Source organism: Crinia signifera, chromosome 5 (assembly GCF_055691185.1).
Source record: "Crinia signifera chromosome 5, ASM5569118v1, whole genome shotgun sequence".
NCBI classification, from domain to species: Eukaryota; Metazoa; Chordata; class Amphibia; order Anura; family Myobatrachidae; genus Crinia; species Crinia signifera.
Genome location: NC_139221.1, coordinates 31,745,066 through 31,765,910, shown reverse-complemented (window position 1 = coordinate 31,765,910; position 20,845 = coordinate 31,745,066). Strand labels below are relative to the sequence as shown.

General features: G+C 43.6%; 1 protein-coding gene across 8 annotated transcripts in view; it reads right to left on the bottom strand.

The window, feature by feature from the left end:
* UBR5 (ubiquitin protein ligase E3 component n-recognin 5) overlaps nucleotides 1-20,845 on the bottom strand; it is a 78,603-nt gene that overhangs the window by 44,519 nt on the left and 13,239 nt on the right. For 5 of the 8 annotated variants that reach the window (XM_083186958.1, XM_083186953.1, XM_083186956.1 and 2 more), the window contains exons 2-13: nucleotides 19,159-19,203; nucleotides 18,151-18,232; nucleotides 17,988-18,064; nucleotides 13,421-13,540; nucleotides 12,890-13,079; nucleotides 8,375-8,534; nucleotides 8,005-8,154; nucleotides 6,862-7,073; nucleotides 5,453-5,569; nucleotides 5,145-5,255; nucleotides 3,070-3,224; nucleotides 1,508-1,625 (exon numbers count right to left, since the gene is read on the bottom strand). In XM_083186958.1, coding sequence (XP_083043084.1) covers nucleotides 1,508-1,625; nucleotides 3,070-3,224; nucleotides 5,145-5,255; nucleotides 5,453-5,569; nucleotides 6,862-7,073; nucleotides 8,005-8,154; nucleotides 8,375-8,534; nucleotides 12,890-13,079; nucleotides 13,421-13,540; nucleotides 17,988-18,064; nucleotides 18,151-18,232; nucleotides 19,159-19,203 — 1,537 coding nt within the window. The remainder of the gene's footprint in view (nucleotides 1-1,507; nucleotides 1,626-3,069; nucleotides 3,225-5,144; nucleotides 5,256-5,452; nucleotides 5,570-6,861; nucleotides 7,074-8,004; nucleotides 8,155-8,374; nucleotides 8,535-12,889; nucleotides 13,080-13,420; nucleotides 13,541-17,987; nucleotides 18,065-18,150; nucleotides 18,233-19,158; nucleotides 19,204-20,845) is intronic. The other 3 variants (XM_083186957.1, XM_083186961.1, XM_083186955.1) reach the window with 2 other exon arrangements.

The following is a 20,845-nucleotide window of genomic DNA, read 5'->3' as shown; positions in this document are numbered from 1 at the left end:
GCCGTATGATACAACGGCTTGGCATTATGATAACTATGTGGAATATAATTCAGCATTTGTTGAGCTCCGGAGATGACTGCCAAAGATATTCGATTGACCACGCTGTGTAGACCCACTTAAGTGTGGAGAGAACAAGCCCTGAGGAGCTAGAGCAGACTGACTCGAATCTCGGGAAGGTGCAAACAGAAATCCGCAAGTTGTGGGTTCTCCAGCGCACAGCAACTGAACAGCTCCACGCAGTCATCCCCATAGCTTACCAAACACGCACTCAGCTGAACTCACCGCCGCATCCAGCACTACAGTGGCTCACGTGATTACGGACTACACAGACAAGGTATAGGAGTTGCAGCCCAGAACAGATCTCATGTGATGGTTCAAGACTGTTAATGGTCACATTACATTATGAGCAACTTGTAAGACATTCCTATTCCGAACTTAGTGTAATTACAATATTTCCTAGGTGATCTTAAGTGCAGCAGTGAAGACAATACACCGCCAGGATATGAACATTCTGCACCACTAAGAATTCTCAGTCAGTTTACCTTAATTTAAAAAGGGTAAAAGGTATGAGCACGGTGAGGTGAGTGCAAGCAGTCCAGATGTGTTCTGCTCATCTCTCCATCAGAGAGACAATATATAGGCAAAGTAGGTAAAACAAGAGACACCTAGGCCTTTACTGCACACCAATAAATTCTTGTACCTCCATCAGAAAAGGCCTCAACCCCACTGGTGTCACATGCATTTCAACTGAGTTTACAATGACAGTGAAACGCATGTAAACCTATCTGAAATCAGAAACCGATGATTTAACATCATAACCACTGGCGTGTGTTAGATTTTGGATGCGTTTCTTCATTTCGAAATGTATTTTATGCCATTAACTGCAAGTATTTGCAGTAGGTGCAAGTGACTTCCAATACATGGCGACTGGTTACAATGTAATAGTTTGGTGCTTTGAATAAACTGTACTCTGCAAACACTGGGACTCTGCTGCCTATGTCTGCGTTATAGCATGACGCTGTTAACGGTCAAATAGATGCGGAGGTTACCACCAGTATGGATAACTGAGGGAATAAAATCTGACAAAGTCAGGGAACAAAATCGGTCACAAAAACATGAGAATCAGGAAAGACATCCTGCGTCTAAGGCACTTGTAGACTTCACCCAGGGAAAGGCCTTTCACATAAAAGATAGAGGAGAGTGCGTTGTGGTACTACAATGCTTCCTACGTCTAAGGAGCCTACACCTGTATACCATAGAAGTCAGAAGTAATACTATGCTCTACAATATAGGACTGGACCGATTAACCCTTCCTGCACTGTGAGCCGCAGCGGAGTCTTCACATAAGCCGTGCTTTCAAGTAACCGATGGTCCATGGGAAGCAATGCCGACCCATTCAACTTTTAGAAACCGTTTAATCCCCTAACAGAGCTAGTTCCTCTGTAACAAAAACTTACACATTGAAAAAGGTTAGATTTTTCTTTCATACAAGTGGAACAGTTCTCACCTGGGTACCAACAGTGATATTTGGCATGGAGGAAATTCCAGCACTGGATTTGGGTTTCTTGTTTTTCGCCCGCACCTTTTCAAGCATTTTCTTCCTCTGGCTGAAGGGTACAACTCCCCTATGGGAAGGACAATCAATCATTATACTGCACAGAGCTCACACGCTCTTAAAACACTCATTTACTACGTCAGACGCAATCTAAATTACGTATCTATGCAGAAAATAAAAATATTAAAAAAAAAAATGTATTCAAAAAGTGAAAAAGCAATATTAAAAATAAAAAAAGGAACTTTTTAAAAATTACGTATAAACTACGTGAAAAATCTGTTTAAAAAAATCACAATTACAAAAATTCAATTTTTTTAGACATTTGTTTTCTTAAATTTTCAATTAACAAAATTATTATTTTTTTATTCAAGACAGAAGAATAATGATACAGAATTTGCTCAACGTCCAATAAAATAATTGTGAGTCTAATTTATATATGAAAATAAAATTGGTGCAAAACCATACAATGCCCAATAAAAAAAGGCTTAAAATAAAAGAAAAATTAATAGCACAGGTGATCGGTCAAACATATATGAATATGTATAAATGTGGGCAGAATAGACATTTTAAGATAAAAGCCGAAAAGATGGTCACAGGCAGCCATGGTCGGCAATAAATAAATTTAAGAGAATGCCCCTAGTTATGAGGAAAAATATTCCTGTCTATGATTTTGCCAAATCATGTATCAATCTATAATACATGGCGACGAAGGTTTAGCAAATGTTGCATCCAAGTGCAAAGTGTCTAATGATAACACCAGTGTAGTGTTTAGCTTTATACAGGAGTATGAGAGTGTCTGTACTCAATGAGGGGTACTAGTCTAAGGGGGGTATTCAATGTGTAGGTCACGGCGGTTGAGCTTGCTCGACCGCCGTGACCCTGTCCCGTTCTCGGTCAGCTAGACCGAGAACATGCAGGCGGGATTCAATGTCACGTCTGCAGTGGGACGAGAAGGGGGCGTGGCCGCAGGCTGCGGCCGGTAAGAGGCGAGCTGCAGCCGGCAGCTCGTCACTTCCCAGCCGTTCTCGGCAGAACGAGCCCAACAGCTTGTGAAGTCGGGCTCGTTCTGCAGAGAAACCCTGCTCAATGCTGTCGGGGGAAGACAGCATTGAGTAGGGCCCAGCGACCATCTCCCCCATGGAGAGATGGTCGCCGGCAATTGAATACCCCCCTAAATGTCAATGTTTAATTTTAAAGATATTTACCCTTGACAAAATTGGTAGTGTAAAACTAAAAAAAGCCAGCATGTGTTCTATACGTGTAATTAACAGCACTTGTCTGGTTTCGGGTCCAACATAAAGCCGGTATCACCTGAGATACAGGACTAAACACCTAGACTTCTGGCCATAAAGCCAATTACAGTATTTATTAAAATGCCAACTAATCATCCTATTACTAACCAGCCTGTACTGATATCGCAGTGTGTCTAATCCCAGACCAAAGGCCCAAGCACTCGCAGCCTGGGTAGCCAGCGTAAGGGTTTCAACAAGATAGACCACAGTAATTCTACTTACCACCAATAGAGATTATTCTCCAGCTGAGCACAGGTGTAAAGAGCACAGCAATGCAAGGAGACTATCTTCTCTCCCTGAAGCTCGGGGAACACTTGGGCCGTGTGTTCTAATTTTGAGGCTACAGAACTTAGTGTCTCATCCACCCATGTGGCAACCTAACACAAAATGACAAAATCGGGGGAAATTTTTTTTATTGTCGCTGCACTGAAAAAGATTTTTGGTCTTACCTGTAGAATCCTTCTTTTCTGAAGCCATGGTGGATGCTGGGACTATGGCTATGCTGGTCTGAAGAACCCAGGCACCAAGGAGATACCTTCTTTAGAGAAGTGATCCTCCTCACTCAGCCTCCCCTGTCCTCAGGAACCAGTTATTGTAACTAGCCGAGTGTAACAGGAGGAAGAGACACGTATACTCCGCACAAATCACACACTTGCTTTTTCCTTACAACCTATGGTGGATGCTGGGACAATGGGACATTCCAAAGCCGCCCCCCCCCTCTTAAGGGTGGGTACGCTCCCAAACTGCACTTTACACATTGGCCGAAAGTAGTGTCTGCCAAATTAATTTACTGAGTTAAGAACTTTTACTTTTCTGAAACTAATAATGCGCCATATATCAATACAGTGATATATGAAAAATAATAAAAGTACAGATACTTCTATAAATAAAGGTAGGCACTTAGGACCAGAACAAAAAGATGAGGTGAGGGTAGTCGAAACCTGACACTAGGGAGGCAGGAGGGCATTCTAGTCCGCAGAGCTGTGAGGAGATCACAAGATGGCCCCCGAGCTCACAAAGGAGGGATATTTGTCCCCAAGGTAGGAAACCTGGGTCAGGATGCTGGCAAGGGGGATGGGGGCGGGGCTAAAGAGTTCATGCCACCCACCTCCTGGGATGCCTCCATAATGGCTCTAATTGGCCTGAAAACGCCCTGGTGGTCTAAAGGATGCTAAGAAATGACTCAACGCCACTGCTAGGTCCGCTGGTGCTGCCTCAAGAACCGGCGGTGTGAGCTGCATTACCGGGTCTCCGCGAACGGAGACCCGCTTACTTGCTCCTCTGTCCCAGGCCCCGGCTCCCTCTAAGTGTCGGGAGGTGGTTGTGAGAACAGTCAACTTGTCCATACACCGCCCGCTGAGCGAGAGAGCGCTCAGTAGCCACTCAGCATGTCGTGGCACTGACAGCCCAAGTTGTTAAACAAAAAATAAAAACAAAGAAATGTAAAAAGACTCTATAAAAAAAGGTGCCGTTACCTCATGAACCAAGGAAAAAAAAAAAAAAAAAAAATCAGGTTCCTGAGGCCAGGGGAGGGTAAGAGGGAGGAGGAGCTATGGGCTGCACTTCCTTAAAGAAGTAATCTCCTTGGTGTCCGGGTCCTCCAGACCAGCACCTCCATAGTCCCAGTATCCACCATAGGCTGAAAGGAGATTATTTTATTTCCACATTAGAAACATTCTGCACTTGGTCCATTGAACCAAACGGAGGTTGCAGGTGTGAGTTCCTGCAAATTAATCCATGTGGACTACAAGTACACACGGGCTATAATCGCTGGCAATATGGTCGCTGAGCGACCATACTGCCAGCGATTGGAGTGTGCACCGGTGATAATTCGCCGGGCGCGCGCTCCCGTTTTTTAGCCCACTTATGATCGCCAAATCCCTCTGCTGCTCCCCCGGCAGAGGTTCCCTTTTATCAATGACCATCTCTGGCCACTGATGAAAAGGAGACACTAAGCAATATATATCGCCCCCGTGTGTACACAGCTTTAGATATCATGTGTCTGTAAATCTCTTGCAGGAATCCAGCTCAATGCAAAAACCTGTATCGATGAGGACAATCAGTGGCCATTTCCATCTGGCAAAGTGCATGTAAATCCCACGAGCTCTACTGCAATCTATTCACATTTAGCATTGATCTTGCAAAACAGTCCGCACCAAGAAAGCAGAACTTAATTAGCCCTTTAATTTTGTATCTGCACCTAATGGTCTTTTATGTAGGAAAAATGCAATGTTATTAATAAAACTTTTCAGACAGACCATTTATAAGTGACCATATAAATCTCAAATAGGCCAAACCTTATTGCTTTCTGTAGCGACTGTAGCTCGTATGCTGTTTGCTGAAAGTAGAACAATTTTCTCATTTGCCAGGCACAAAAATGTTGTTCTTGGATGATGAAGCAAAGGATTCTGGAGGACAAAACCGGTAGTGGGAAGGAAGCAAAAATGGTCAAAATGAAGTTAATGCTGCAGAATGCTTCAGTCAAAAACAGTTATTAGTTTATCCCACAAACTGAACCATCCTACGGACACCCCAAACAGGTTACTCAATAAGGCATTTTATGATTTAGAAACGTTTCTGTACTGACCTAAGAAAAAGTACAAACCTGTGGATTCCTATATGGTTCTGACTCCAACCACTTCCACTGAAACAGCTCTCCCTTACTGCTTACAGCAACTAACTCCGAGTACAGGGCTCCGATTGAAATGAATTTTGTTCCATCCTGAACACAAAAAAAGATTAATATAATGTAATGAATTTATTAACAATATAATTAGAGGTACTTGTGTATTTTGGCGGCGCCCATCGCATCGTATACCATAACGCATGCGATGGTATGCGATGCAATGTCGTTAGTTACTGTACGATGGCATACAATTTTGAAATTGTATGCCATTGTACATGGCATACAATGCCATGCGATGCGATTAAACATTGTATAAGCACCCTAATGGGTGCCTACAATGTTAAATGCAACCCCACGCCACCCCCCCACTATAAACGTGAAACCCGAAGCGTGGCGAGCCCGCAAGGGGCGGCGGTACGCGTCCTACGACCTTTTCATACCCCCACTATCCACGTCGGCGTGGAGTTGAGAATAGAATAGTGTGGCGAGCGCAGCGAGCCCCGCTGATACCTGTGAAGCCCGCCAAGGGACGCGTTTACCTTTGAAGGTATCCGCTTGCGCTCGCCACGCTTCGGGCTCGGTGGCTCGCCACACTATTCTATTCTCAACTCCACGCCGACGTCGATAGTGGGGGTATGAAAAGTTCGTAGAACGCGTACCGCCGCCGCTCGCCACGCTTCGGGTTCACGTTTATAGTGGGGGGGTGGCACGGGGGTGCATTTAACATTGTAAGCACCCATTAGGGTGCTCAAAAGCACCCTTTAGGGTGCTTATACTTATACGATTTTTAATCGTATAGGGGGTCAAAATCGCGTCGCATCGCATGCCATCAGGTAGATGGCATGCGATGCGATACGTTCATCGTACGATGTACATCGGGGGGCGCCGCTATAATACACAAGTACCTAATTAGATATTTCTAGCACGTTCTGGTCTGCATACCTGTTATGAAATACAGAACACACTGTGCTAGAAGCAGCACAACAAGGAGCGAAAGCCCAGGCAGGGAAGAGGAACTGTATTTGTTTTCAAAGTTGCAGGGTGCTAGAATGAACACTAATTATCGTGTAGGATAATCCCCCCCACATGCCCAACTTTATTCACCACCACCTGGCCCTTATAACAGTGAAGGCTAACGTTGACACTCCAGCTGTTGTTGAACTACACATCCCAGCATGCCCTGCATCAGTTTTGGCATGACCAATACCAAAACTGTAGCAGGGCATGCTGGGATGTGTAGGTCAACAACAGCTGGAGTGCCAAGGTTAGCAATCACTGCCCTATAAGATGCAACTAACTGTCGGCATTTTCATATTTACAATTACAAGGCAGGCCTTTGTTTAATTGTCAAAAACAAACAGAACATGACTGAATCAAAAACCAAATACCTTTTCAGGCCACCACTGCAGGTCTTCTCCTAGTGATACTGGACTCAGTATGGGTGTGTTCTTCTTGTCCAAACTGGGTTCCCCTTCTTTACTGGTGGAGCCCCTTTCATTATCGAATGAGGCCCCATCAAGCCACCGCCTCTCACGCAAGCGTAATACCGACTCGCGTTCACGCAACAGTTCAGAGTCTCTTTCTAAGGGAAGAAGGAGAACTGGTATGCAATTGGGTCACACCAGTGGGATAAAAGTAAGCCAATCTCTATTAAAGACCCTTCTTATCTAGCAGCAAGTACAGCTTACGTATGCTCAATAGAAATGATCTCCGTTACTACCATTTCTTGATATGCAGGGTCACGGAACTAGGTTTTTTTGCAGCTGAACTATAGGAAGTATCTTAGATACGGACTATGAAACTAATAATCAATAATTGTGCTTCTATACCCAGCAAGGGGAAATCGTACTTCATTGTTTATCGGTCTTGAGGGACAAAACAAAAAAAATGACAGTAGCTTAGACAAGAAGCATGGTTAAGCCCTAAATGGGATGTTTAATGCAAGACTACTCACTAAGAGGGTCAGGAGCTAGAATACGTAGTGTAAATAAAAAGCACAGACTTTGGGGGCGTGGGCTGGGGCTTTCCGTTTAACATTTAAATGGGCCAGTGACACCAAAATATATAAAAAGGACCACTCCCTGTGGTCGCCTTCTATTCCCCACTGTAACTCTCCAGTGTCACCTAGTGGAGGAAAGAGAAAAAGGGACTTATCTGGGAAAGCTGAACTGACGAAGGACCATCTGCCAATGAATCGATCCAAGTCAACAGAAAAATAAATAACAATTTCAGGTTCGGAATTGAAATCTCGGATTATCAGAAATGTGCTCTACCAATCTGACTATGAAACATTGCCAAAGGGTCTTTCATGCCAGTCGGCGCATCCAGATAAAGCCTGTGCGTAACCGTATTCTTAAACGGATATGATCCTTGTAACTTTTGGAGTGACTGGGCCATGAAGGGACGTTTTTGGACTGCATTACGAGCTCCTTAGTGCTGCGCCTACAAAACTTTAGGAGAACCGGATCACAAGGGGAAACGACTAGGACATAACATGGCTAATTGCTAAGAAGACAAAGGCACAGAATTACCTCTAGATGAGCCTATCCTGGAAAGTGAAGAGCGCCGAAAGGACGGATAACCAAAGTAGCTAATATCTTCTGAAAACATAGCATCAGCATCAATTATGACACTTGGGTGAGCAGAATGAATGTCAGCATCCAGCAGTGACATAAGATCCTCTATAAACACAAGGATCACAAGCCGTCATTAAGCAAGATATGAAAACAGAATGCCATGAGACATTTCACTACAGTCACTAACAAGCCTCCAACTGAGGCCACACATCCAATAACAATCATCATGTGTCTCAGCTTCCAAAGGCTTTTAATTGCCTATGAGAATTAGGATTCAGCAACTAAGACCAAGTCTAATCGGTGGGCCAAGGAAGCCAACACTAACCTCCTGGCAAGTAGGATTCACTGGCAGTGTCATCTCCATCGTCCCCGTCTTCATCGTCCCGACTCAGGAGGTTGTTTACAGCCAGGTTCACATCAAGATTTGTTCTCTGGAGTTCTCTTATGATAACACTCCGAGACTTGCCTTGAAGGACAACTTGGGCCTGTAAAAAACACAGAGAAAGGGGATTGGCTGGGAACACTAAACTCATTGAAGAGGTGGATAAAACGTACAAATAGACCATTCTTGGTAGTATTGTGCACCGGCTGGCTGTAATTGGTCCAAGCACGTAGAAATCAAAACGCACAATTGTAGGTTTATGTTGCAATTTTAAGGTTTATACAGCAACAAACCGCAGCATATAAAAGATCATATAAAGGAATACCTCACTTGCACCCATGGTTTTTGTAAATATTTTCACTATTTGGCATAAATAAACCGCTATAACCACTGTAATGCAGCAAAAAAAATAAAACTTGTTTCATGTACAAGACAACACCACACAGTAGTAAAACATTTTCCAGAGTGACTATTCTGCTAATGCAGGGGCTTATGTGCTATTTGCCCGTGAAAAAAAGCATTTGTTGTTTTTTTAGGATTCGGCATGAAAAGCCGGCGGTCAGGATCCCGGCGTTCAAAATCCCGACGCCGGAATCCCGAATGCCACGCAGCGGGCACACTAATTTATTCTCCCTCCAAGGGTGTCGTGGACACCCAATGGGGGAGAAAGTGTCGGGATTTCGGCGTTCGGGATTCCGGGTCAGGATTTTGAATGCCGGGATTTAAACTGCATCCCGTTTTTTTTAAACCAATTTAATTTGCATTTGTGTTTTGATGAAAAAAAAAATTGCTTCTTATATTAAAAAACTGTAGCGTTTACACTAGACTTTAGCGACTTTTTAAAAGGGCAAACAGCACCCTGTCCCTTTAAAGTGCATTAGGGACACCAGCTGAGTTGTGCTGTATCACAGCCAGGCTACTCAGCTACTCAACTCGCATCGGATCGCATTTGGAGGATAGGCGCATAGGATTTGGGCACTTTTCACCAGAAGAAATCATATATACATCACTACCCGTCCCCATAGTTTGACAACACTTATTCCCTAACTCGCATCACAAGTGCTCTGCTTCTAGGTTCCCTTAAGGAGACCGCTTGCTCGCCATACTGCACATTGGGTAAAAAGAGGACTGACTAGGTAGCTTCAGCGAGTTACCCTACCCTTACCACCATTATCTGTTCCAAGTCTGTGGCATGATATTAATGTTTTCTACTTATGCTGTAGCAAGGGTAGGCAACATGTGAAACTACACATTCCAGCCTGGTCACAGTTTTGCTGGGATACTTAAGGCACCCATACACCTGAAAGACATTGCACCCAATCATACAATCTTGAGGGATTCTATGCAGATTGTGTGCACACAACTGTGCAATGTGTGGTCCCGCTGGTTGGGGGATTGGTCCTATGATCAGATGTGCTGCATCAGTTGATATTGGGAGCAGATTGCATTACATGCAATCGGTCATTTGCCGGCTCATACAACCGGCGTAATTTGAGTGGCAGTTTAGGTGCATACAATCGGATGCGAGATGACGGTCGTAGGCAGCAGCTGGATTGTACAATGAATTCGGAGTACATTGTGTGTCCAAAAACCACCAAGGACTGCCTGGGAGTTTAAGGGAAAGTTGGACACAATCAGGATTGTAAGACCGGTCTTTCTGATGTATGGCCACCTTAAGCTCCAGAGCAGCTGGCAGGCCAAAAATAGCACAGGTGTGGGCAATGGTCAAACGCCATTTATAGAATTTATGATCCGATACGCTGCAGTGAACAGTTTTCTATGTTTATCATGCACCATGGAACATCCCAACGCTGTCCCGTTAAAAAGAAGGGAAGTGCCTCTGCCAGATGCCCAAAGGCATCATCTCCAAAAGGTATCAAAGCTGTTAAATTGTATGAAAATATTGTCAGAGGACCACGTTGCCTCCATACAAAGCTGATCCACAGAGGCTTCCATTGACCAATTGGAACTGAGTCCTCACTGAGGCCAGGTATGGGTATTCACTGACAAATGGGCCCGGCGAATGGCAAGGTGCAATCATCAGACCAAAACATGTTTGGGAGCAGGCCAGCCATGCTTGCTGTAGTCGTAAAAAACAGAGAATCCAACTTGTCCTCTCGATTCACATAAACTAGTAAATGCCTGTATTTATGTCCCTGAACTTTCACTGCCTTGTGTTGAAGGAAAGGTAGAATTTGACATCACCAAGTAGGCAGCTCAAAATTCGAGAAATTTCATAGAGAGGGCAGCCTCCTAAATCGACCACCTGCCCTGAAAAATGTGGCTTCTGGAGATGGTGCCTTAACACAGACGTTAGAAGAATCCAATCCTTTAATTAGAAGGGCCAACCACTGGAGCCACAATAGAGATAGACACATCTACGGGGTACATCGGCATGGTCTTACCAAGTACCATTTGTAGCAGGCAGGAATGGAATAGTGTGAATTCCACAATGTTGAAAGGTGGAGATTAGCTTTCCCAGAACCCACATTCAGAAGGTGGATTAAGACTGTGCTGATGAAGAAAAAGTTTCACTTTTTTTGTGGCGTTTGCCGATATGGACATCGTATTAGTGTACTGCTGTGCTCGCCATGCTTCGGGACTGTTATATTCTCCAAGCCGCCAGGATTGTAAAGTATGTAAAGTTGGTTAATTAAAATAATAATAAAAAAAAAAAAACACATTGAAAACTCATGTCAACCTTTTTGATCTGTTGACCTTCTGACTTTCGACCAATAGTGGTCGACCTACATATACACGGTTGACTTAATGACCACATACCCGTGAACTTAGGTGGGCTCCCAGATGCATAATTTCCTGTGATGCAGCAATGCTGGACTTTGCCATGTGACTAAAACGTAGATGTTCAGTCATCACAGACATGACCTTTGCAAACACCTGAGGTGCCATAGAAAGTTCAACCGAGAAAGAAAAAATCTCTGGAGATAGAGTTTCCACAACCTAAACGGTTCCACTGTCTGCTCTCAATGTTCAAAGCCATGGGGTCAGGCTAGTGGCCACTGAGGAAGCAGAGACCTTAGAAGCGAGTAAATCTGCATCAATAGCTGCCTCACCCAGGTAAACTACCCGCCTATCTGAGGGATTCTACTATGGGCAAAAGGCCCAACCGACTAGCTCCAGTGTGGAGCCCGTCCTCCAGCTGTTTTTTGAAAAAAAAAAACACTTTTTTTTTACAATTCTCCAACTTCCTGTCAGTGGGAGAGGCCACATTAGGAAAAGGAAAAGGCTTGGTCAACCTAACCAGTCAAACAATGTGTGCATCCAATGGGGTAGGAGCTTCTCATTTTTTCCCCCGATCCCCATGGAGCTGGACGAAAGAAAGTTATTCAAATCCGTGCGCTGTTGGAAAATGCCGTACTCTTGAGTGTTCAGTCATGAGAACCGGCATTCACCGACTTAAGCGCCCCACACTAGGGCACAAAACAGCAATAAGGAACTAGTTTTGTTGGATATTCACAGCACATGGAATTTAAATCGACCCCTATACCTTCTAATTCATTGCCTTTACATTTACCACAAAAGGGTAACTTTAGCCCCATAAAATTACTAGCACTAATCACATTCTATCTAATTGAACCAAATAAAGTACGGTACTTATATGTTAGTAAATGCTAGTCTAGCCTGATATCCAGTTTCACAAACACATTTATAGAGCTATGAAGGCACAATATAAATAAGCGGGAAACATTGGCCAGACAAGAATCCCAACATTAAGGTGTTTAAACATACCTCCCAACATAACCCATCCCAGGAGGGACAAAATTATCTGATTGTGGTCACCTGTGTTGAACTAGTCCCTGTATAAGAAAAGTTTTAACCACAGGTGACAGCAATCAGATTAAATGGAAGTTGAGGAACAGAGCATTCTGTCAATCCTGGGATGGGTGGAGATGGTAGGTATGGCAAAAGTAACTTTTATGCAAGTCTTCCATTGTGAGTATGGATTTATCTGTTTGGGTAGGTCTTCTCAGGTTAAACATTGGAATCTTGGCAGTACGGATGGTTTACTGGTTAGCATTACTGCCTCACAGCGCTGAGGTCATGGGTTTGATTCCTACCATGACCCTAACATAGTGGAGTTTGTATATTCTCCCTGTGCTTACGTGGGTTTCCTCCGGGTACTCCCATTTCCTCCCACAATCCAAAAATATACTGGTAGGCTAATTGGTTCCCAACAAATTAACCCTAGAATGTCTGTGTGTACATGTGGTAGGGAATATATATTGTAAGCTCCACTGGGGCAGAGACTGATGTGAATGTTCAATTATTCTCTGTAAAGCGTTGTGGAATATGTGTGCGCTATATAAGAAATGGTTAATAAAAGGATACAAATACAAAACTCAAGATAAATGAAATTCTAACACAACAGGTGTTCACTTTCCGCTAAACAAAAAGTAAAAACCCATATAAAAACTTTAGCAAACATGACATGATTACCTGTGATATAAGTTCTTCTGGTATGACGGAAGCTGGAATCACAGGCTGTGGCTGACTACCCAGGAGTCCAGAGCCCCGGTCCCTTCCGGTACGAATAACTCTGGTCTGTCTACGGGAGTCTCGAGCGCCAGCAGATGATCGGCCGGAAGACCCACCTCCGCTTCCTCCCACACCCGAACTCCAACGACTGCTAACAAAATTGATGCACAGAACATAGATACTTTAACTGTAAAGAATATTCTTAACATTTTGTATTTAGAAACAAAAACAGTAAAAATCAACCTACGTGTACATTTTTTGCAGGCATCGAGATATCAAAGTAACCAAAATAAAATTTACCATTTCAAAAAGGTTAAATCAATTAAAACTAAAGGTTATTGAACAACGCAGACTTTATGATCCATTTACCTGTAACTGTAAATAAAGTGAACCAACATGAATTACTGGTATAAGCCTAGTGAAACACACAGAAATTGTTATGTTTATCGACCTGGAACAAAACATCTTCAGCCTTAGCCCTATAAAACTTACCCAAGGGTGTTGCCTGCCAGTCTGCCCAGAGTCTCAGAACCAGACAAAAACCAGGGAGAGTCACTAGTCCTGCCTGGCCTGGATGTCCTTCCTGCCCCTGAGCCACTGTTCAACTTTGAACTGAAAAACGAGAGAGGGCAAATCAGTCAAAAGGAAAAAGAAAGAAGAAATATTCCACCAAATGGTTTGTAAATGAAACATTTCCACCCAAAACTGAAATATCGGGAATAATATGACAATTTATACTTCACACTCCCACCGAAACCATCAGCCTGTTCATTTTTGGGTGGAATGTATCCTTAAAAGTAACAAATACTGAAGGACTTATACTGGCAACATACAAGCCTAAGCAACACCCTTGGGAAACTTGTGTTGACCACCTTCCTATTCTTTATACTGCAGAACCTGCTACAGACTGACCACTTGGAACATGCATTCTGCTTTTACCAGCTGCATTGCTCTCAACCAAAGAAACCTACTGAGTTCCTCCTCACCAGAGGACTAATCTAGATGCATTAAAAAAAAAAAAAAATCAGTGTATTCTATCTAAAATAAGCTTTACACTGTCTTCATAGGATTTCAGTTAGTCACAGCAGGTTCTCACATAAGTGAAATAAGCACCATACACACTAGGCCAGTGGTTCTCAACCCTGGTCCTCAAGTACACCCAACAGTGCACTCATTATTCAGACACATTTTAAAAGATCCACAGGTGGAGTTAATTATTTTGCCTGTGATTCTATGTGGAGACCTGGAAACCATGCACTGTTGGGGGTACTTAAGGACCAGGGTTGGGAACCACTGCACTAGGCGATATGGTTCACAACATCGCTTAGAAAGGTCTTTCTGAGCCATATTATAAACACCTTTGCCTAGTGTGTACACTCCATGTCATTAACGATGCGTACGCCCGCGCGTCCTTAACTACCCAGAAAATACGGAAAGTGTGACACATGCCTGCAAAGGAGTTAAATCCATAAGCAGGGTACATGCCGGAGCAACACGCCAATCGTTCCAACAATGGAGGACATTCAATTGGTGCGGAGTATTCTTACGCCGCCCACACATGCACAGATCCCGGCGGTGCGATGTGTGCTTTGAGGTGCGCGCTCCCGCGGCACCTCATCGCACAGTACAAAAAGTATGTGCTGCACATACTATTTGTACTTGATATTCATCACATCGCATTGCATGCACAAGGCATGCAATGCGATGTGATGGATGCTATTTAAGCCCACAACGCACGCCGGGATCGCAGCGTGTATGGGCAGCTTTACGCTAACTTTTTTAGGGCGAATTTGGATTGACCCTATTCAATTAAAGTGCAGATTTTTCACCTAAGCCAGTGGTTCCCAACCCTGGTCCTCAAGTACCCCCAACAGTGCACGTTTTCCAGGTCTCCACACAGAATCACAGGCGACATAATTAGCTCCACCTGTGGATCTTTTCAAATGTGACTGAATACGGAGTGCACCTGCTGGGTGACCTGGAAAACGTGCACTGTTGGGGGTACTTGAGGACCAGGGTTGGGAACCACTGACCTAAGCAAAAAATACAGCACTGGCAAAAAAACATGTGCATCAGTGAATTAGCAGCCGAACCACAAGCCGTTACTAATTTTTGGCCATTTCATGGCCCTAAAAAGACTACCATGTGGTTAAGAACATCCTTTTTTGCCTAGCTGAAAAAAAAACTGGACTAATTGAATTACCCCTCCCCCCAATATCCCTTGGGCCCAGAACTTGGCAAACTAAAGGCCCCCCCATACAGTATGCGATTTGGTCCCGATTTCACCCGATTCAGATGGATCGGGCAGTGAAATCGGGCCAAATCGCAGGTATAGACACCCGGTCCGACCCAATGCGCGGTCCCGTGCACATCGGGTCAGAGTCGGGAGGTCGGACCGGCTGCACATAAGATTTGCTAAATCTTATGTGCAGCCAGGTAGGGGACACAGGCGGCGGATGCTGGAGAGGGAGATGGGCAGGGGGAACCGGAGCAGGGAGCTGTCAATGCTCCGTCCGGTGGAGGGAGCAGGGGGGGGACGCTTCTAGTAGCGCAGAGGCAGCGGACGCTGCGGGGGACACAGGCGGCAGTAACGTATAGGCAGGCAGGGGGAGCCGGGAGCTGTCAGCGCTGGAGAAAAAATTGGCTGAGAGCGCGCTCAGCCAATCACAGGCCGCCCATTCATTGTATGGGCTTTTTTTTTTCTGCAGCGGCTCCCCCTGCCTGCCGCCTGTGTCCCCCGTAGCGTCCGCTGCCTCTGGGCTACTAGCAGCGCCCCCCAGCCACCTCGCAGCGTCCTCCACCCGCCACCTGGATGTCCCTTGCCCCCCTGCTCCCTCCACCTTGTAGCTCCCCGGGAGTTGCAAATGATACATCGCATGCAATGTATTATTTGCAAAACTTGGCATATCAGTGCCTAATCGTGTATCCCCCTCCCGGGGAGCTGCAGGGGGAAATCAGGTCCGACTTGTCCTTAGGACAAGTCGGACTAATGTATGGGGGGCCTTAAGAGGCAGATTAATTAAACCTGGTGAGGTAATAAAGTGGAACATACAGGTGAATTAGCCGATGCGTTATCACCTTCCACTTTATCACTTCACCAGGATTAATACATTTGCCCGAATTTACACACACTGCAATCTTGGTAAAGACCAAATACCCAGGACATTCATGTCATTTTCATTCTAGGAAGTGGCATGAAAGGGAGGTAAAATCTTTTCATCATAGCGTTTGTCATCTGATTTGCTATACACACTGCACAATACAAATTGCTAGGTTTGATATGCACCACACAAAACCTAACATAGTATGCACCGGCTGAATAGCGCACATTGACCAAGCAAACTGAACGATGTAGACCATGTTGGTACAATCTGCCCAATCAGGCAACATATCGCTCGGTGCCTACCCAGCTGTAGAACTCAAATCCAAAACAAAGTTCCAATGCATTCGATTTTGGATTACGTTTCTTACGTAATATTTATGTAACAATTTTTTTCGTTTTAGTCCTTTCAAATGCAATTCCAATAATAAAATATACATTGCAAATGAATTTAATTTTCTTTTATGCACAAGCAGCAAGTTATATTACTGCCTTTGTCAAAGCAAGCTATGGGGGGGGGGGGGAATAGTTGGAAATAGAGGGGGAACGCCTATGCAATGCCGTCTTTCCCGACAGCATTGAAGTGGCATTTCCTCAAAACAGACCCTACTTTAAAAGCAGTCAAGCCCGTTTTGCTGAAAACGGCCGTGGATTATTGAGACAATCCAGGGCCGTTTTCGCAAACATGCCTCCTTTTCACCGATCGGCAGACGGGACATTGAATCCCGCCTGCCGATAAACTCGCGAGTGGGCCGAAAACTGGCTAGGATTGAATACCCCCCCCCCCCCCCATGGAATGCTCAAGTGCTTTGTACAACTTTAAATAATAAAAATAAAAATTATTTTACAAAAACTAATTTTTTTTTTTTTTTTAGTTTCCTGGTCAGAAGATCACAGCACACTAAGCGGGAAGCCATTCAATGATACTATCGTTAAACCCCATAGATAAACATTAAAAGTTAACATCTCGGGGGTAACCTAACTGGCTCCTATCGTCCTGCCATCGACACATTGCCAGCAATAGAATTCCCCCCCTAAAATACTCATAAAACAAATGGGCATTTTTTTAGCAAGGTCAAAGGATGCACATATGCACGAAAATGCTGCAAACTTAGATTTGATTCAACGTTTTGTCAAAAACAAATACAATCAGATTCATGAAAACACCTTCTAATATTAAACTACAGCTTTTACCTCCTTTCAGGTGTCAAGTGAATTTGTCTGAATAGGGGCGAACGTTGGCAAACATTTTTATTTATCATAATGACCTGATCATTTTTTACACATTTTTTATTTGAATTTATATAACAAATGTTAGCGACGCTGGCACTTTTATTGGATATTTTGCACATCTCACAGATGTTGGTCCTCAACGGGTTAAATTTATTCTCCTCCCAACAATGAACCTCATTTGGCAGTGACCGATTTGTAAGCATTCTAGACAAAAGAAAGTTGAATATCGCAGCACATGGAAGATTAAAGAGTAAGATTTTGTGAAGCATGGTGGAATACGACACTGCAACATTTAAAACAATGTTGAGACGGTCAAAAAAAAACAGAAAGGGTTAAGATAAGTTTACCCAAATAGCCCAAGGGTAAAAAGCGCCCATACACCAGGCCACGGCACTGCATACGATACTACGGGCAGCTCCCTTGTTCACAAGGCTCATGAATCCGACAAATCTGTAGCGCAGCACTTGGGATCACCAGCTCCGGCTCAATGCGCACGGGACTAAATTGTATATGTATATGGCCGGCTTAAATATGTTTTGCCCTTTCTTAGCTCAAAATGAATGTCGCTGCTGCCAATGAAAGCTTATCCAATATCCACTGTGAGTGTGGCACTTCAATAGCGGTGCATACATGAAGTTTGCAGAATAAAAAAAAAGTTATATAGATTTTTTTTAGAAAAATAGACATAAACCCAAAACACACCCATTCTAGAGTATAATGTCTTACCCATCATTATTTTCTGGTTTACTCAATTCCAGTCTGTCTGGTTGGACTAAAAAGCCAATTCTGCAAACTCTGCCATCCTAATGTAGAACAAACCATTGTGAAATCAGAAATACCATCACTGTAGAACGTAACAAATGCAGAAAAGGAAAAAGGGTTTCATTACCTCCAAGAGAAAAGCGGCATGGTTCGGCCCCACCACACACTGTTTTATAGTGGTCTGTTCCAGTACGTTCAGAGGGGGGTGGCTGTGCAGAAAACACAACAAATACATATCATCTTAGACCAACATTTTAATTTACTCATTAACGGTAATGCAAGACAATTCCCTATTCGTGTTTAAGGGACAGACTCAATTAAAAGAGAAGACTGATTAGTGGTCAGCATGCTAGTAAAAGGGGCACATCATCGCCCCCATTTAGACTTCAATATGTGTGCCCAGAGATGTGGTTTTGTAATTATCCATGACTGGTGCAGCCCCCGCACGTCGCAGATCATTTCAATTCTCCAGAACTAACTGAAATGATGTAAAATAATTTGAATACCAGTTTCACACAAAAAGCTTACATGGTTTATTTAGTCTATAGCCGGACGTTAGTCATTTTGCACTGACATCATGCAAAAAAAAAAAATATTCCAATGGAAAGATTGACACATATCTGCTATACTGAAAACACAGACAGGTTTTACGAGAACAAAAAAATATACACTGTATAAAATCTGTACATTCATTCTATACAATAAAAAAAATAAAGCTGCTCCTTACCTCTATGGGGGAATTAAAGTGTTTTGCACGCTGGCAGCAACTAAATGTCGCCCGACAGACCAAGTCAAGTGTTTCATTTAGCTGCCAGAACTGACATTACTGTTACCTTGGGGCAGATTAATTAAGCCTGGTGAAGTCAATCAGCTCTCAACTGTCACTTTTCAAACTCATTGCTGATTGGGTGCCACGGGCCTCTTATCCCTTATCACTGCTTCACACATCTACCCCTGAGTTACTTAAACTCCTTCAAATAGCAGCATATTAAAGTATCTAACTACATACAGTACTAAGCTGAATTATCTCATAACAGAATAAGTTCTGCTGCTATAACTTGTAGCACTGGAGCTTAATTCCACATTCAGTTTTAGTAGAACTCACATAGTAAATGGATGGCCCCACCCCACTCACCTGCTTAAATTGTATTTATTCAGTTTTTCAGAAACTTCTCTTAACCTAAAAAGAGAAACAAAAGGAAAATTTTTAAAAACCTCTAATTTGCATAACAAGAAACTAACAGAATGCTGCTTCGCCAATGTGCATATATTACTACATAATATTCCTGCTGTGTGCCTCGCCTGAGCAATTTATCAGCCAGCGATTTTCATTGCCCAGTGTATGTGCGCCTACACACTAAAGGCCGTATTTAATGCCGCCGGCAAAGGTGTTGAACGGCAGGGATCGCCTCATCACTAAACCCCCACCGCAGCCTCTCACCCTATGCAACGCGCCGTGGAAATCCTCACTATCAGTGGATGGCCTGTTTTAGTGGCCACACACTCCGTTTCCCCCTCGCTCCAAAAACCTAGTTCCCCATCACTGGCCTAGTGTGTACCCAGCATTGGCTAGGCAAGGGCTTCCCATATGCGTTTGCTTCACCAGACAAATATTAAAGAAGAAAGCTTAAGATTTTCTTCTTTAATAAAGCTTATATTCCCTTATTTCCCCTCAGTAAAAAATTACCAGAATGTGTATTGTTATGCAAGTATCATTTTCATTCCGCCAACATACAGCTCCAGATGTATCAGGCTTCAAACAGTGATAAAATAGAGAGTGATAAACCAGCCAATCAGCTCCTGCCTGCCATGTTACAGGCTGGGTTTGAAAAATGACAGGTAGGAGTTGATTGTTTGTTTGTCACTTTTTAAAGCTTTTGAATAAGACCAATATTACAAAAAAAAAAAATTAAAAAAAAGCTCCCTAAAATAGCTGCGTATAAGCCACAACATTTCTACAGCTATTTAACAAAACCGGAAGTAAATAATAAAAGGCAAAAGGAAGTTGCACTGGGAACGTGTAATGGAAGCAGGAATTACTAAAGAAGAAGAGATGGTTGGGAAAAGAATGGTGTTTGCATTCTGAACTCATAGAGAACACCTGGTAGTGAAGATTTAACAACCAATTCATCCTAGCAGCGGAGGCCATATGACAGAAAACAGCAGCGATTCCAACAGGTGGGGATTTTTTTTTTTTTTTTTTTTAAACATTGGGAGGATTTTTTTCTTTGTGGAGGGGGGGGTGGGTTGTAAAGTAAACAGCCCAAAGTTCCTGTGTAACATGGCCAGCACGTGCTCAGCAGTATTACAGAATAGTGAACCCTAACCCTCACAGCATAACTGGGGGCCACAAAACACTCTTAAGTGACCAAACAGCACATGCCCAGGAAAGCAGGCTGCTGACAGAACCTAGGAGTGATTGCCCTATCTATATTTACATATTTTTAGATCATATACGCCTAAAAAATAAAGGGGTAGATGCATCAACTAGCATTAAGTGCAAATCTGCACTTAACGGGGGGACGGGACTACTTTAAGAAGTAACAACAGCGCATCTAATGTGCGCTAGGAACAGCCCGCCGAGTAACGCTCAGTGTGGCTGTCCCCTGCAATACTCGCCAGCAATTAGCAGCCGGGGCAATGTATTAACAGCCTTCAATGTCTTAAATCGGCCCAGCCACTTGGCCAGCCCAGGGCAAGCATTGTCCTATCCCAATGTTTGCCCACAGTTACTGCTGCAGATTAATCAATGTGAAAGGGGCCAAAGTGATCTTTTGACTAGCGGAATATTTCCAACAGTCTGAAACACTGGCCAAACAGAA